This window comes from Ceratotherium simum, chromosome 17 (genome assembly GCF_057802395.1).
Source record: "Ceratotherium simum simum isolate JZ-2026a chromosome 17, ASM5780239v1, whole genome shotgun sequence".
NCBI classification, from domain to species: domain Eukaryota; kingdom Metazoa; phylum Chordata; class Mammalia; order Perissodactyla; family Rhinocerotidae; genus Ceratotherium; species Ceratotherium simum.
Genome location: NC_141916.1, coordinates 32539656 through 32557830, shown reverse-complemented (window position 1 = coordinate 32557830; position 18175 = coordinate 32539656). Strand labels below are relative to the sequence as shown.

Here is an 18175-nt window from a genome sequence, read left to right as displayed (position 1 = left end):
CTGCCCTGGGCTTGGCAGTATACAACCTGCTGGAGATACAAAGGAATATAACATATGGTCTCTGCTCTTGAAAAACCTACATCTAAATGGGAAAGAAAAAGTAGCAAATAGTCCATAACAATAAAAGGTAATAAGACAGAACCAAAATATACGGTCAAGATTGGAAGTAAGAAGGTTCTGGCAAGATCTTCTAGAAGCAGCAATGGCTAAAGAATCAAGGAAAGAGCATTATATGACTGGAAAGCAGCATGTGAAAAGGCTCTCAGGTAAAAAGGCAGTGGTGCATTTAGGGAACCAAAGCAGGTTAGGGTGGTTAATGTCTAAGGTTGGGGGGAAGGCAGGGAGGTGTCAAGAGACGAGCCTGAAGAGAACAGCTATGGCCAAATCGCTTACTCTTTATCCTAAAGGGTACAAGAAACCACCAACCTTTTAAATACTTGGCCAATGAGAAATATCATTTGGAAACAGTGTGGAGGGTGGATGTGAGGAGAGCCTACTGTCAGGAGGGAGACAAGTTAGGAGGCTATTTCAGGGATGCAGGTGAGAGACACGAGAGCCTTAAGGAAGATGGTAGCAGAGCGGATGGAGATAAGCAAACAAATTCTAGACACAATAGGATCAAAGGTACAGGACTGGGTGACTGCTTAGAGGGGAGGAATGAAAGAAAGGTAGTAGTCAGTCATGATTACTAGGTTATTTGGCTGGGACAATTGGGCCTGGGGGAACATGCTGGTCAAGAGAAAGTTCTGGATGAAATGTGTATCAGACCCCTCCGACAAAGTTACATACTTCACCTTAGAAGTGAAATCCGGAACCTGGCAAATGACTGGCCCAAGGTCCTAATTTTGCCATAGGTTCCACCAAAGAATTTTTTTTGGCCAACAACAGGTGATAAAAATGCAACCTAACACCCAGGTAAGACAGTAGAGGTAGGAGGGCAGTGAGTCAGAGACCAAAGACCTTTGTCCTGACACCAAGGACTTTGGGGCAGGCACCTGTTTCCTATGACAGAAGATCTGAGTGAAGTAATTGGTTGGTGAGTTGAGAACAGTGTGTTCTTCCTGTCTGTCTCTTTTGACTGTGCGTCTTGGCTTTTGGAGACTGGTAAGCTCAGGGAACAGGCTGCATTTAACTATAAAGATAAGAATGAACGCTCAAGCTCAGGAAACAAGAAAGCTTGGAGGGGAACCAATCCAAAGCTAAAGGAAATAAAGTCATTAAGCAAGAAGAGGATCTGGCAAAGTTGGTTTTCTCCTAAAGGCAGAAAGTAGCTATTTAAGGAGCTATAGAACCTGAAACAATTTATCAATGAACCAAAAATATCTAGACAAGGAGCCCTGGAGATTTTGAAAGCCAGAGATACCTAAAAAGGACAACTCCATTGCAACATTAACAAAAAGCTGGGTTAGAGATGTTAAGCTTAAATAAAGGATTAACTAAACAATATTTTGAAAAATGTAAGACATAACAATTTATAAGGCTCTAGACTACCTCAAAAGGATAGGCTGACACTAGAGGCTGGATGCCACATGATTTCTGAAGGTATATTCAAGACTTTTTTAATACAAATATATGTTGTAAGTAATGAAAACAATTGTGACATAATATTATACAACTAGGTTAATCAAATTGGAAAGTACCCTTTTTGAATGGGAAATAGTCTTAAAAAGGAAGAAAAGACTAGGAACAATAAAGAGGAACATATAAGGCAAAGAAAGTAGAAATTTATCAATTAAAACATATAAGGTAAATGAGTGAAATAAAGCAAAGACACTGTCTGGCATAAAAACCAAATCTAACAATCTCTTGTCCCTAAGAGATACAAGGAAGCCAAAACATAAATGTGTCATAAGTCGAGGTTTAATTTAACATTCATCATGTCTTTGCACACACAAAAAAGTGAAGGTTACTATTATGAAAATAACATTAGACGTTAAAAAGTATTTAAAACTGAAAATTTAAGAAAAGTGCATCTTAATATTGAAACATTATAGCAACAATATATCCTGAAGAAAAGTTATGAAAATTGTTAAATATAATTACATCTGAAAGGCACAGCAGTACATGACAGCAGATTGAATAGATAAGGAATTAAAACCCCTCTCAATGAACCAGATCCATTGATCAACATCACTTCTTGATCCAGTATCTCTGAATCTCTTAAGGACAAATGGTAAGATATAATTAGCTGCAGACTGGCAAAAATTGTTGTGCATTTCTATTTGCCACTGTCAAACTCCCCACTGATTTTTTTTTTTTTTTTTTTGTGAGGAAGACTGTCCCCGTGCCAATCTTCCTCTATTTTTTGTTTTTTTTGTATGTGGGATGCCACCACAGCATGGCTTTATGAGCAGTGTGTAGGTCCGTACCCGGGATCCGAACCCGCGAACCCCAGGCTGCCGAAGCAGAGCGCACAAACTCACCCACTACGCCACCAGGTTGGCCCCTGATTTCAATCTTACAAATAGTTATGATGTCCAATCAACCTCTATATACACCTCTCCGTGCATTGTTCTGTGACATCTGTCATATGGACCACTCAATACATATTTATTATTGATGATAAGTGCTCAATAAAATGTTTGTAAATAAACAAATATATACCAACATCAGAACAGCAGCAATAATACTGACAAAAGAGCACCATTTGTTGAAAAGAATTCCAAATGTATGAATAGTAGTTTCTTTTCTCCCCACACTCTGAATAGAACACAACCCCTCCTTCCTTAAAATGCAAAACCAACACATTAAATAAGATTACTTAAAACAATCTAATAAATACCAAGTAAAGTTAAAACAGTTTATTTCTACTGACCTTGTAAGAAAGTAAGGCGAAAATGAAGCTGGATTATCCTGCTCTGAAAAGAGGGGCATAGATCCTCCCATTATCCACAGACGAAAGTACAGCACAACAATCACCTTCAGAGAAAAGAAGATTTGGTAAGAAAACCATCCCTTGTTGGGGTTAAGCCCCACCTTTCAGGAGGATACTTTCAGATGCTTTATAAATATTTTCTTCACAAACATTTTTTCTAGTGATCACTTCTATAAAATCCTAACATTCAAGATGTGTACGAAAGATGGAAATAGCTGAGTAGGGAGAAGAGTAGACAACAAAGGTGAGGAGGGCAAGGTAAGCACATTCTTAGTAACAGCTGTCAGTATCAAGCACTTGCTAGCTGTTATCCACTGTGCTAAAGGCTTTCCATCTCACCTGAGGCCTCACAACCCTAGAGGCAGATGAGGAAGCTGAGATCAAAGGGAATTCACCCAGAATCCCACAGCTAGTAATTGCAGGATCCAGGACTTGAACCCACGTCATTGGTCTCTAACGCCCAATTTCTTAACCATTCCATTCACAAAGCTCCATGAAAGTTAATTTAAAATATGATAGATAATACTGCTCTGTCTTAAATGAACACATTTGGAAATGTTCCAACCCTTGAATGCCCTGAAGTAGAACCCTCATGAAGGGTTATTTCAACAACACCAGGGAACATCTTTTGTGTCACCCAATGGAATTTTATCACTGAATGCTATCTTGCTGCAAAGGTGGGTAAGAAAACCAGAGGCCAGAGAGACTTCCACGGGGATGAGTTCTGTTTATAGGAGAGTCCACCCACACAGGCCTTTTAGATGTAATTCTTATTTGAATAAGACCAATTACATTGTTTCTGTTAAATCACAGGGAAATCTTTGCTTGAATAAAAGCTAAAGGATTAATTTTGGCAGTAGTTAAGGCTAGATTTTTTATTCCATGAATATCACTGACTTATGTCATGAATGCCTTTTATATAAGTGACTGCAAATCCAAAAACCTAAAATGAATGTAGTGTGACAGACAAAGGCATATCAGCAGTAAATAATGCCTGGGCAGCAATTAAAAACTATCTTAATTAATGCTCACACTATGTCCTGCTCAAACTGAATTTAAATTCTTAAAGATATTATAATGGAAAATGTCAACCATAAAAGTAACAGAAAAAGCATCCTAAACTACCAAATTCCTTAAACTATCGAGAGGGGCAGAATATGCCACCCCAAAATACACCACTTTGGCATGTGGATTGTTTTGAGCTAAAGGCAATTAAGATCCAGTAGATTTTTACCTCTCCCTTAACTGCCTAAAAGAATTTAGATAGGGGCCCTATCCCAGGAAGAGAGCTATTACCAGAGACCACTTTTCATATCAGAAAGACTTATCTGCATGGCATGGAAAACATTTGTTTACCAAACATTTGCTCTTCTCATCTTCCTGTGAATTGTCTTCCTCCCCTTTGAAGCCCCAGACCCCTAACTGCTTCTCCTTAGCTCAGGATAGTACATAAGCCACAATGACCTGACTGCCTTCAAGTCTCATGTCTTTGTGGGGCTCCCGTATGTAAGTAATTAAATTTTATTTTCTCCTGTTAATCTGTCTTATGTCAATTTAAGTATTAGACCAGCCAACGAACCTAGAAGGGAAGGAGGAAAAATTTTTCCTTCCCAACAATACTATGAAGAGGAAAACCACTGTGATAATTGAAACAAACAAAAAGAATAGGAAGATAACTAGTAGAAAGGGTTTTGAGAATAAATTTTAAAAAGAACAGAAGGACTGATATTTGACAACTTTCCATTACAGCAATAATGTCAAATTGCATTCCCAAACAATTCTAAGAAAATTAATCACTTCTGAAACAAGTGTTGAATCATCCCAATTCTATGCAAAGATCCTGGGGAATTCTTCAGAGAAATATTTTGCTGAAACTGTCCAGTCAAGACTCTCCATCTCATTCAGTTTTTGCATATTCGTCTTCTTCCATAAACATGTTTTAGTGTTAAGAAAAAAAATCACATTGATTCTTAACATTACAATTCAAAGACATTTTCATAAGTTTCTACCAAAACTTACCATAAATTTGGACAGGGAATCTATGAGAAACAGAAACGGCATAAGAGACTGGTCACTTAATCTTCTTGAATAGAAACATCCAACAACGTAAGAGGATGAATAATGTGACAGTCACCAAAGATGGCCACCAAGAATTCTCACCCTCTTTGCATGTGCATTCTGCTCTTCCTATCAAGAAATGGAGTCAATTGCCCATCCCTTAAATCTGTTTTGGTCTTGTGACTTGCATCAACCAACAGAATGTGGTAGAAGGTACACTGTGTCATTTCTGGGCGTAACCCTTGAGAAGTCCTGCAACTTTTGGTTTATTCTTTCAGAATCTAGCTGCCATGTTGTAAAGAAGTCCTGACTGTATGGCTAGAGAGAGAGGTTACATGGAGGGACCCACAAGGATGAGATATCACAGAGAGATGACCTAGCCCAGCAGACAGCTGCGTGAACCTGCTTGAGTAACCCCAGCCAAAAATCATGATGAGCAGGAGAACCATCCAGCTGGACGCTGCCCAAACTAAAGCATTTGGGGCAGATATATGGTGGTTATTCTTTTAAGCCACTACATTTTGGGGTCGTTTGTTATGCAACAATACATAACTGATACAGCCAGGTTTGTGCTGCTGAGACAACTCAGCATCAGCATCTTGAAAGGGACTCAAAAATTCTATAGTTCACATTGTCTGTGTCACTGAGTTCACAAATCCCTAGAGTGCTTTCATACATACCTTCCAATGCTTTGTAACATTTATGGCATGTACACTCTGATCCTAAAATCGTGTTGTTAAAATCTACTGCTGATTCTATTAAATAACCTGGATCATGTCCCTGAGCCAGGCTCAAGTGAAATATTCCTTATTGGATATTTCAAAAGCATATATATACTTACATAACTTATGACCAAAATGGCCCTTTTTAAGAATGGTCTCATGGTAAGCAGGAAATTTCTATTGCTGCTCGCTGTCAGATACCTGAAACAGGAAAAAAAAAATCTCAAATAAGTGTCAGAGTCCCCCAGATACAATGTTCTCCTTTCAATGTGAATATGCTGTAGCTTGAAGAAAGGCTGGAAAGGATCATAGCAAAGAGCATGGCTTCAGGAGCCACACCACCTGGGTTTTAATCCCTCAGCTCTGCTGCTTACTGTCTGGGAGACCTTGGGCAAATTTCTTAACCTCTTTGCACATCTGTTTTTCTCACTTAAAAAAGAGTGGGGGGCTAGCCTGGTGGCATAGTGGATAAGTTCATGTGCTCTGCTTCGGGGGTCCAGGTTTTGTGGGTTCATATCCTGGGTGCGATCCCTGGCACGGACCTACACACCACTCATCAAGCCACGGTGTGGTGGCATCCCACATACAAAATGGAGGAAGACAGGCACAGATGTTAGCTCAGGGCCAATCTTCCTCACCAAAAAAAAAGAAACGGGATAATAGTATCTACTTCACAGGAAAGTTGTAAAGAATAAATGAGATAATATACAGAACAGGACCTAGCACTGTTCACAATAAACATTGCTAACCCATCTAATCCCAACTAACCCAGGCAACTATATGGTTACACTGGTCACAGGGATGATCTTAATCAAAATGAGTTTATTTACCTACTTAATTTAGTTAGAGAGCTACTAAGTCTTCAACCCAAAAAATATCTCACAAATGTTTTTCCCCTGAAAAAAGAAGATGCCAAGGTAGCGTGAGGTTGATAAATTTATCCAAAGTAACAAAATTAGTAAGCATCAGTGGTGGAATCAGAGCTCACCCATATGCAATGGGTAATTTTCTTACCTGCCTATGGCCTTTGGAACCAAACTAGGTTACAAGGATGTCAACTTCTAGAGGGGCAGGAACTTGTGTGGACCCTGCATCTACCAAGGCTCACTTACTTGTACAAAGTGGGAGCTCCATATATCCACATATAAGACACGTGATTGGCTGGCTTTAATAGCAACAATGAAAGGGAAGCAAGAGGAAGCTATTAACAACCCCCAAGCAAAAACCTAAAGCAAGTTGTTTTTACCTACACGCAAATTTCTATTTTTTAAAGTACAGAGTGGAGGAAAAACGTCAAATCAAATCCCATAATCTAGTAGGCATTTCCCACCTCATCCTTATGTCCTCTACCCTTTTTCATTTTTTTTCTTTTACTCTTTTTAATCTAATTTCTCCTCAAAGGATTTCTCCCCAGAATCTCTTAAAATATGCATTTGAATGAGGTCTCTTTACACAATGGGAATATTCTACAGGAGAGAGACCCTTTGTAAAATCTGAATGGGTCAGTATCACAAAGAAATGTCCACCTTGAGGACTGCTTACAAAATATATGTGGTTCCTCTGCTTTGTAACAGTTAAATGTGTCCAAATGACACCATAAGGAGGCAACAGTGTCACTCAGAGGCAGGTCTCTTCCTTCTTGCTCCCCATTTCCACTTCCTGGTTCATGAACAGCCGCAGATCTGACGTTTCAAGCACTTAATAAGCGGAGAAAATGAGCTGAGCCCAAAAAACACTAGAGTCAGCTTTTAGCAAGCTCTGGACTGGATCCATCCCCAAGCACTACCTTGGAGGATGGCCAGGATACTGTCAGCTCTCACGACACAGGTGCGTCACTAATGTCCCAAAATATGCTTAAGGGAGTCCACCTTAAGCTGAAACTGTACACAAGATTTTGTGTATGTTTGCATCTGTGTACTTCTCTGAGGCCAAGGTCCTTGGCTTTGATTTTCAGTGTCAACTGGGTCTTTGATTCCAAAAAAGTTAAAGCATCTTCTCTCAGCTCCTCCTCTATTTACTATGACGACCATTTTCAGGATAACTCAACAAAGACCAACCCTGGATATTTCTGCTATTCTTTTATAGGATGTAAGATAAACGGCAGCGGGAAGGGAATGAGAGCGTGGGAAGGAAAAGGTACTGGGGAGGGCTGGAGTTACAATACATCTGGATGACAAAGTACTTCTTGGGTCGGTCTGCTTTTGGAAGCTTCGTTTCTCAGGTTTCCTCTGTTGCTGGTTTATTTTAATACAGTGGAAAAATTAGAAGTGGTTTCATTTCTACAAAACAATAAACTACCACAAGGCTTAGGATTTTTTTCAATGTGCAACTTAGGTAAATTCATATTTTGTTCCACTGAAAGCTCACTATGATGGTTATTTCAGTGAGTTATATTTATAAAGTGTCCGCTTGTTTAGAAATTCTCCCTCCATGAGAAACTCCATTTCCTCAAGAAGTTAAGCTCCTTTAGGTACCAAATAATTTTACTCTTAAAATACAGCATCCCAAAGCAATGAAAACCTAAAATGATACAGAGAGCAATGGTTGAAAAAAGTGACCTCTTTCAAGATTTCTATTTCTTTTTTTTTTTTAAAGATTTTATTTATTTTATTTTTTCCCCCCAAAGCCCCAGTGGATAGTTGTGTGTCGTAGCTGCACATCCTTCTAGTTGCTGCATGTGGGACTCGGCCTCAGGATGAACGGAGAAGTGGTGCCTCGATGTGCACCCGGGATCCGAACCCGGGCCGCCAGCATCGCAGCGCGCGCACTTAACCACCAAGCCACAGGGCCGGCCCAAGATTTCTATTTCTAATTATTGACCAAATTAAACGAGAAAATAAGCCAAAATGACATGGCCCTCCTTTTTGGTAAACACTTGGTCCGAGGCTGAGATTCCTAAGCTCATACAGGGAGCTCGCCAACGGCTGGATTCTCTGTATCCCTTTCACCTCCCCGTCCTAGAACAAAATTGTACAGATGGAATTTTCTTCATTAGTCTATGATGTATGGTCTGTGAAGCAGAACCGAACAATAACAAATAATAACAACAATAATAAAAATAGCAAACAATATGCCAGACACAAATCTAAGTGATTTATATGTAGTAATTCCTTTACAATTTACAATTCCTTAAGGAAGAACATTATAATTCCTTCTTAATAGAAGAGGAGACCAAAAAACTAGAAGAAATACTGAACTGTTTAGATTCTCTTAGCTACTCACTTCAATCACAAGCTAAAGTGGCTGAAAGTGTTACTGCACAACCTTCTGCCTGCCGCAAGACATGCCAATAGTCAAGAGGCAAGGTGGTAGGAGAAAAGGACTTTTTTTATTATAGCTTGCTAGCAAGAGGGAAGATGACCAAGTAATGTCTGAAAAGAATCATCCTAAGGGGCACAAAGTCTTAGAGCAGTTATATAGGCCGGTGGGTTATAGGGGAGAGGGTTAGAAATATCGACCCTCGGGTGTTACACACTGGGAGTCACCAAACCACATCTTTCAATCTTCATTGATGATGGCTATTAGCATAGATTCTCTGTTGGGGGGTCATCACATACCTAAGGAACTCAAAAGAACAAAGTTATCATCTTATCACAGCTGGGAGGTACGTGCACAAGCAGAGATCGTAAAATCTACAGAGCAGTTAGATCTCCTGGAGGGTGCATATCCAGCTGGGTTAGCTAGTCAGAGGTCATTCAAAGTTACAGTAGGGTTTCTTTTCTTTTTTTTTTTTTTTTTTAAAGATTTTATTTATTTTATTTTTTCCCCCCAAAGCCCCAGTGGATAGTTGTATGTCATAGCTGCACATCCTTCTAGTTGCTGTATGCGGGACTCGGCCTCAGGATGAACGGAGAAGTGGTGCCTCGATGCGCACCCGGGATCCGAACCCGGGCCACCAGCATCGCAGTGCGCGCACTTAACCACCAAGCTACAGGGCCGGCCCAGGGTTTCTTCTCTACAACATGGCTTTCCCCATGTCAACTTTGTCTTGAGGTGGTTTTAAGGCAAAAGTGCCTTAAAAACACACGTTACTATGCAAATACCATCACTGATAATTTTCAGCTTCAGTCAAATTCTCCACTGTTTTCCCTGCAAAGCCAGAGAACACGCCAACAACAAAACCAAACCACGAGGAAACCACTAGAATAGGAAGCAAGGTCCAGGATTCTGTTCTTGTCCTTCAACTCATTTGGTACATGGCTTGGAACAAGTCTACAGATGCTTCATTTTCTTCCTTTATCATTGAAAGTTGGACTAAATGGTTTCGGGGCCCTTTCAGGTCTAAAATATTGTGATCCTTGGATGTTCTCAGCAAATGATGACATCATAAACGATGACTGAATAAAAACATACAGAAACTTACTGAAATTTCAAGAAAAGGAACACCAGATTAGAGGGAAGCAAATATTAGTTGATCCTCACTTTGAGTATGTTAGAGAAAAAGAAATTTTTCCACTCCCTTTCTAAGTTCTTCTGGCTGGTCTAAGAATTAAATTGACATGAGACAGATTGACAGGAGAAAATTGAATTTAATTACATATGTATAGAAACCCTGAAGATATGAGGTCCCCTGACAGTCAGGCAATTGAGGTTTACATGTCATCTTGAGCTAAGGAGAAGAGGGGTAGGGGTCTGGGACTTCAAATGGGAAGAAGACAATTCACAAGAAGACAAGAAGAGCAAATGTTTGGTAAACAAATGTTTGCCATGCTATGCAGAGACAATCGGACACAGAGAGGACTTTGATTAAACAGGCCTTGCTAAGATTCCCCCAGTCTACACATCCAGCTCATATTCTTTGTAGATATCTCTGGTGACAGCTCTTCTTGCTGGAACAGGCCCTTTATCTAAATTCTTTTAGGCAGTTAAGGCAGAGGTAAAAAAGCTCTTCCAGAGTATTTTTTTTTCTTAAAAATAATCAGCCTAAAATAATCCTCCCACCACAGAGACACATTTTGGGGTGACAAATTCTGCTCCCCTACAAGTAGACTCTTCATAATTTGCAGTCGCATTTAGAAAAAAATATTTTAACATAAGTTTGAAGTATTTAACATTATCAAATTCTGCATTTTTAACAATTTCTGATTTTAGGCAAATAAAAGCAAAAGATCAAAATTATCTAAAGTAAATTTCCTAACCTGTGCTCCCCCACACCCCAAGTTTCCTGAACTCAAATTTTCTATTAACATTTACCTTCTCAGTTGATCATGTTCAAATATTCAGAGCTAAATGTGACTTCTTCCTGAAGCTCACTCTCCATAGCTACTCAGTCCTCAAATCCTATTAAGAGGTCATAGCTGACACCAGGACAACCAGCCACTCTAAGTCACCCATCCATAACCTTGAGAGCTAAATGAATGCTTATTATTTTAAATCACTGAACTTTGTTACACAGAATTATTGTGTTGTAGGGGTTCAGAATGAGTTGCCCCAAGATGTGCCATTCTGGCACACAGATTATTTCAAGCCAAAAACAATCAAGGCCCAAAAGACTCAGGGAGAACCTTCTACCTTCCCCAAATTGCCTAAAAAGAATTTAGATAGAGGACCTCTTTAAGAAAGAAGCTATCACCATAGATAACTATAAAATAACATGAACTAGGTGTGGTAGACAGGGAGGAACCCAGCAAGGACTATTTGATCAAAGTCCCCTCTATCGCCCATCACCTTGGCATGGCCCAGCAAACATTTATTTACTAAGCATTAACTGTTTTCATCTTCCTGTGAATTGTCTTCCCTCCCTTTGAAGTCCCAGACCTCTACCTTCTTCTCCCTAGTTTAGGATAACATATCTATCTCATTTTACCTGATTGTCTTTGGAATTTTTCATGCTTATGTGAATTCCCTATGCACATGTATTAAATTTGATTTTCTCCTGTTAACCTGCCTTATATCATTTTAATTATTTGACCAGCCATAAGAATCAACACAGGAAGGGGAGAAATTTTCCCCACTCTCACTATGTTGACAGATAATTGATACATACAACAAGATGACTAATAAATGCTTATGGACTCAAATAGAATGTTAAAAATATTTATCTGCTTTTGCTCAATCCCTTTTCTTTTTCTGTGTTTTCCTTACTCTCCAGTGCTAGATTTGGGTACAAAATAACAAGTTTCATAGTTTGGGATGTAGACAGCAAGGTGGAGGAGGAAAACCACTTGGATGGTACTACTTCTCTTACCTTAAATCCTGGTGGTTTAATGAAGACAATATACTTTCCAGCCCCTCTCAGAATCTATAAAAACCTAATAATTTTTGTGTTAATATCAGTTCCAGTGGCAAACATCTCAGCTACAATGAGTTGTTACTATTTAACATTATACCAATAAATTATAAAAAGCTATATTTGGGGGCCAGCCTGGTGGCACAGTGGTTGGGTTCTCACATTCCACTTCGGTGGCCCGAGGTCCACCATTTCGGATCCTGGGCGCGGACCTAATCACCATTCATCAAGCCATGCTGAGGTGGTGTCCCACATAGAAGAACTAGAAGGACCTACAACTAGGATATACAACTATGTACTGGGGCTTTGGGGAGACAAAAGAGGAAGATTGGCAACAGATGTAAGCTCAGAGTCAATCTTCCTTAAAAAAAAAAGCTATACATGAAATTCCTTCTAGAACACCAGTCATACTAATTTAATTTCTCCTGCTCTTTCAAGGTAATAAAGGAGATTAATAAAGCACATACTATGACCAAAAAAAAAAAAAAAGAATTTGAATTCAGAGCTTTTCAGAATAAGAATTCAGAGATCCTGCTTCTCTTTGAAACACAAGAAAAAAGATTTCTCAGTTGACCAAAGAAGTAAAGACACAGCTTACATTAGAAAATATCAAAAGCTTAAAAAAACAACAAAAGAAATTTAAGTGTCTTTGGGTTCTCTTTTTAATGCACTTTCCTTGAACCCATTAAGTGCTTCCTCTAAGTCTTAATAACCAAAGGCATTCTACAGGGGAGCAGACAACCTTTGCTGTCTCCTTTGATATTCAAATGAAGATTGTGAAGGGAAGGGGCTAACTACATGAAGAAGATGATGATGCATTTCTCAGTTCTATCTACTCAGAAACTCATATTTACCTCCAATACCCCATTCTGTGGCTGTGGTAAAATTTTCTTCCTGAAATTTTAAACTCTTAAGTTAGCATGTTACTTACAAAGAAATATTTACTTAGATTATCACACATAGAATTGTGGATATAAAGGCAGAGGGGAATATAATTTCAGTTCTCTTAGCCATTCTGAAAACCAAAGTTAGAACTGGAAGGGATCAAAACAGCTCAGGTAGTTTTACAGGTGAGGAAAAAACAACGAAGCCCAGAAAGGTTAACTGATTTGCAAAAGGTCACGGTCCTTCAGTGTCAAAGGTCAATTAGTTTAGGCTTTATTAATTTAGTCACAGGGTCTAATTTATATTCCTTCTACAACGAATTTAGTCAGAAGTCCCAGTTTTTATTCCTTCCACACGTAATGGCAAAAATTCAGTTTTGGTGATGTTACCCATTGTCTGTCACTAACAGTCCCAGGGAAATTTCAAATCATTAATAATAGGGGATACTAAATGTATTCAACATGCGCCAGTCACTATGCTAAGCACTTTACCTTCTTTATTTCATTTAATCCTCACACCAGCCCTGTGAGGCCATACTTGTCCCCATCTTGTAAATCAAGCTCAAGGAGGTACTTACTCAGGATCTCAGTGGCAAGCAGCAGAGGTGAGACCCAAGTCCAGATCCAAAGCATTCACTACTCTATACAGCATAAAAGTAAAATGGAGCTGGTTTATTCATCACACTTTCAACATAGATTATTTATTAAATGGCATTTCTGAACATTAACAACATAACGACCTGTATTTAATTAAAAATGACAAAATTCATCTTCGATATCTTCATCAGGTGGTACAGGTCTACAATAAAATCTTTAATAAGGTTTTTTCACACAAATAAATGAGCTGAGGCAGCGCACAATTCTTGAAGGGTCTTTTAAGAAGTACCCTTGTAAAGGTTAATGTATGTAGTGGTTGCCGCAGGTTGGAACGCAAGCTCCACGTCAGGGGGCTGATTCAGAAATTCTAAGTGAGAAAAGATGGCCAGAAGGAGAGTGTGAGCAGAGCTAAGAGGGTGTCACTGCACTGTGAGATGACCAACCAGCCAGCCCTACAGAGAGGGGCGGCAAGCAGAGACAGAGAGTGGGGAGATAAGCAGCCCCCAAGAGTGACAATGGAGCTGACACCTGAGGAAAATGAGAAGTGAATTAGGTGAGGAGAGAAGGAATAAGACGCATATACAGAGGCCTAGGATGGAGAGAAGGTGAGCAGGAGGAAGTGAAAGAGGTTCACTCTAGCTGCAGGATCTAATACTGGCAGAGTGGTGAGCAGGGAGGCTGGAGAGGCAGGCAGGGGCACCTGCACCATGGGCCTTCACATCCCATTATGGAGTTTGGACTTTATTTTGATGAGCAGCCAATGAAGGGCTTTTACGCAGAGACAACCCAATCCAATTTCCAGCAGAGTGGCGTCAGCACTGTGCCCACTCAAAAAATGGTAGACAGCAGTTATTCTGCAAGTTTCTGAGGTATCAGATTCAGAAAGAGATGAGAGGTTCTAGTCCAAGTAGGTGGAGAGACCTTATTGAAAGGATAAGAGAGAAAAGCACGTGTTGTTCCACTTATTCAGCAGTATGATTTAGGTGTTAAGTCTTTTCTTAAGGTACTTTAATTTTATGTTAATTGGTCATTAATTTGGTATATATATAAACTTTCTACTAACCAGAATATTTAATTTGCCAAAATAAGAACCCATTACAAGAAGATGCACACTATGTATTGGTATGGCATTTTCTATGTCAAAGGCCTTTTCAATCTATTCTAACATTAATCCTTGAAAGATCCATATGAAGTTGGTAGAAAAGAGAGCACTAGCTCCATATTACAGATCCAGACCTAGTGAGCAGTGGATCCCAAACCACAATTGAGTCTTCTGACGGCTGGTTCCACGTCTTTTAACCGCACCATGTGGTCTCCCCTCTGACCATGCTGTAAGACAGCATTCGCTGTGGGGTTTCCCTTATTTCCATCTGCCCAAACTTACTGCACACCAGAGACTCTAAGGAACCCATACAAATGAAATCACTGGTACTTGCAATACACGGTTGTGCAGGTACACAAGTAAACTTTTCACTAAGAAAAAAATTAAAAAGAGCCAATGATACTGTAATCATATTTTATGAACCTCTTATTGGGATATATGGGTTGATAAATTCAAGTACAATTAAGCTAGTGAAAAAGAGTATTTGATATTGGATCTGTCCTGGAAAACTGAGGAAACATTTTCTGTTAAAAACAACAATAATAATAGCTACCATTTAGTGAATGCCTGCTGTGCCCCAGGCATGGTTCTTACGTGCACAAAATCCTACATCCTATCCTAATCACATTCCTATAAGATGCGCACTATTAATATCTTCATTTTACAAATGGGGAAACTGAGGCATTAATGGTCAAGTAACTTGTCCCAAGGTCCCACAGGTAGTAAGTGAGGGGAGTCAGAACATAAATCTAGCCTGTGCCCTTAACCACCAATGCTCTGCTACCTCTCACATCACTGTCAACTAAATCTCTGTCTTTACCTTCCCAAGAGGATGTCTGAATTTCAAACACTACTCTTGGAAATACAAATACATCAATAACACGTTTAAAAGGATAATCATTCAGGATCCCAGTATATACCTGATCCATTTAGGAAATTAACCAAAAGACTGCTACAACTTCATCACTATGAAAAGCGATAAGCTATTCCAAAAGCCATATCCAATTTAACAAGCAAAATATTGAGCACTTAGGTCCTAGAAGCAATATATGAAAGGAATAAAAGCATACATTTAATATTTAATAACAGCTAACATTTACACAGTGTGTAAATGAGTGCACACTGTGGGCCAAAAACCAGCCAAAGTACATGTATTAACTCTTTAAATACACAAACATCTATGAAGCAGGTGCTATTTCTATCCTCATTTTATAGATGGGGAAACTGATGCACTAAGAAATCAATGAATTTTCCCAGGATCACAAAGCCATAGTTAGCAGACTGTGACTTGAACCTATACATCCGGTTCCCGAGCCCCCACTGTCCACACTACACCACACGGCCTTTCCGTACTTTCTGCACCGCCCCCAGGAGGGGTGCATATGATAAAGGACTAACGGAGCTCAGAGAAGGAAGAAATCAGCATGGCTGGAAAAGGAAGGGAAGCTGCAGGGAAGAGGTGAGACTTGACCTGGGCCTGGAGGACAGAGAAGATGGGAGAGCAGAGGAAGGCAAGAGGGGCCAAGAGGAGAGGTGCCCAGGCAGCAGCAGAGGGACTGGAGTGAGCAGAGCCCGCCCTGGACAATGAGGGCTTCCTGCAAACCCAGCATGGGCAGCCCCTACTCCCGTATTCAGTGAACTCTTCACAGTGTTGCAAAATCCATATCTAAAATCTGAAAAAAGGAATGTTAAGCTGAAGCTTCAAAACCCTGACAGCTTGAACAGCAGTAGAATATCTCTAAATGTGATCGATGTTGATTCCATCTCCCTTTTGCTCGGCCACATGTGGGCCAAGTGATCTCACTCTGCAGCTCCCTTTCCCCTAAGCCAACCCCAGTCCTTACCTGGCGTCACCCTTGTTAGTAGGGCTCCCTAGGTACCTGGAGCAGGATTTGTCCCATCTCTGAACTGCTCCCTAGGAGTTTCAAACCTTATAGTCAGCACCCAGGACACAGACGGGGCCACCACTGCCGGTGAGAGGGGTCATCTTCTGCTACAAGTCAGCACCCTTTCTTGGTCTCTCCTCCATTTGTTGCATCCATGTAGAAGGCAGGCCAGGTTGGCCCAGCTGGGTCTCTCTCTAACCCACTTTCATGCTTGTAACTGGGTGAGCAACTTAGGCTGAGATCCGTGCTACAGATCCAGAGAGCTGAGATTTACGGCAAGGAGAAGAGGAAGGCTCACTTAAACCTTCACAAAGCCATTTTTTCCAACCCAGCTTTCCGTCTAGGGCTCTACCTCCACCCTCATGCACATGCTCTGAAGCAACTCTCATAATGACAGTAAATCCAGAAGCTGTCAATCACACATGGTTTCTTGCACTGAGTTCACGCAGAGGCCAAGGAGGCCATATGGCAGCCTGGGCTTCCTGCAGACCACGCTCCTCCTGAAATAGATGGCCTCCCTGCAGCACTGGCCGTGCTGTGGTCAAAGGCCTGCAGCAGCGTCGGTGGTCTATGAAAGCACAGCACCATTCACAGGGAGGTAAGCACTGTCAGTGCAGGGGAAGAAAAGCCTTCTCTTGGTCCTAACAAACTCATCCAGAGAACAGCCCCTTTCCCCAGCCCTGACCCCTAACGTCCTTTATATTTAAGGTCAGAGCTGCAGGGCTAGAAAGTGGGGACCAGTCCATCCAGCACAATCTTGGCAAACACCTTTAAAATTCACTTTTCCTACAAGAATCTTACTTTGAGGGGATTCAAGTTTTATTTCACTTGGCACTCCATTTTTTACATTAAGGAGAAATATGCTCTGTTTTTTAAAAAGGTGAAATTTGTAAGGCTTCAAATCTAAGCAATTTGGTTTTATTTTTGAATTCCAATGCTCACACACATTGAAAGCTTCTGAGGAGAAAATTATAACTAAGACTTCAGAGTAGAAATAAGAATCACAGTGGCTCTTAGCACAAGTACACACAACACAGAAACAATCATTATTCAGATAATTGTCAGGGTTTTAATGTTTGTGTAAAATCTCTATCAGTATTACAGAAGTTAGGAATCCATAATAATTAGTTCTACACAATTTTTTTCAAATGCATGCTTCATTTTGGTTATATAATTTTTAAAACTTTCTCCTAATTTCCTTCTAGACCTAAGAGTCTCATTTTAAAACATAATATTAAAAGCCTTAAGTAGGAAAGTTGTCAAAGGAACCAGAAATTTCAGTTCCAGTCATATTTTTCATATATATATTCAAATACTGAATTATATTTATTTATATTTTACTTACATTTTTCAAAGTAAACATTCAGAAAATAATGTTATAACATCACAGTTTGCTAATTTTTAATTACCTCTATATGATACCTCAGTTGCCAGACGGATCTCTAAGGGTCCTCATGCTAAACTCACAAAAGATGGCACCTTTGATATTATAGGGGGAGCCCTGGGTGTGGTGAAACAACCACAGGCCATGGAGTCATACGGAATCCTGGCTCATTCAGTTACAAACTGGGAGACTAGGTAAGCTCTTTAACCTCCCTGGGGTCTCAGGTGCCTCAGTCGTAAAATGGTCATCATCCTTTCATCATCATTTCTACCTGACAAGGTTGCTGAAAGGATTTCAATGAGATGAGGTATGTGAGTGGCTCAAAACAGTGCCCAGCACATAAAGGCACCCAAAGTAGCCATTATCAGAATAGTAAGCACAACTCAGCTGAAAATACTAAACACTATGGCTTATCTTCATGGCCACCAAAAAAAAAAA

At 40.0% G+C, this 18175-nt stretch overlaps 1 protein-coding gene across 1 annotated transcript in view; it reads right to left on the bottom strand.

The window, feature by feature from the left end:
* LOC101406248 (transmembrane O-mannosyltransferase targeting cadherins 1) overlaps positions 1–18175 on the bottom strand; it is a 258671-nt gene that overhangs the window by 129922 nt on the left and 110574 nt on the right. Inside the window, exons 6-7 of the mRNA XM_087442617.1 lie at positions 5775–5856; positions 2816–2919 (exon numbers count right to left, since the gene is read on the bottom strand). Of these exons, the coding sequence (XP_087298743.1) occupies positions 2816–2919; positions 5775–5856 (186 nt within the window). The remainder of the gene's footprint in view (positions 1–2815; positions 2920–5774; positions 5857–18175) is intronic.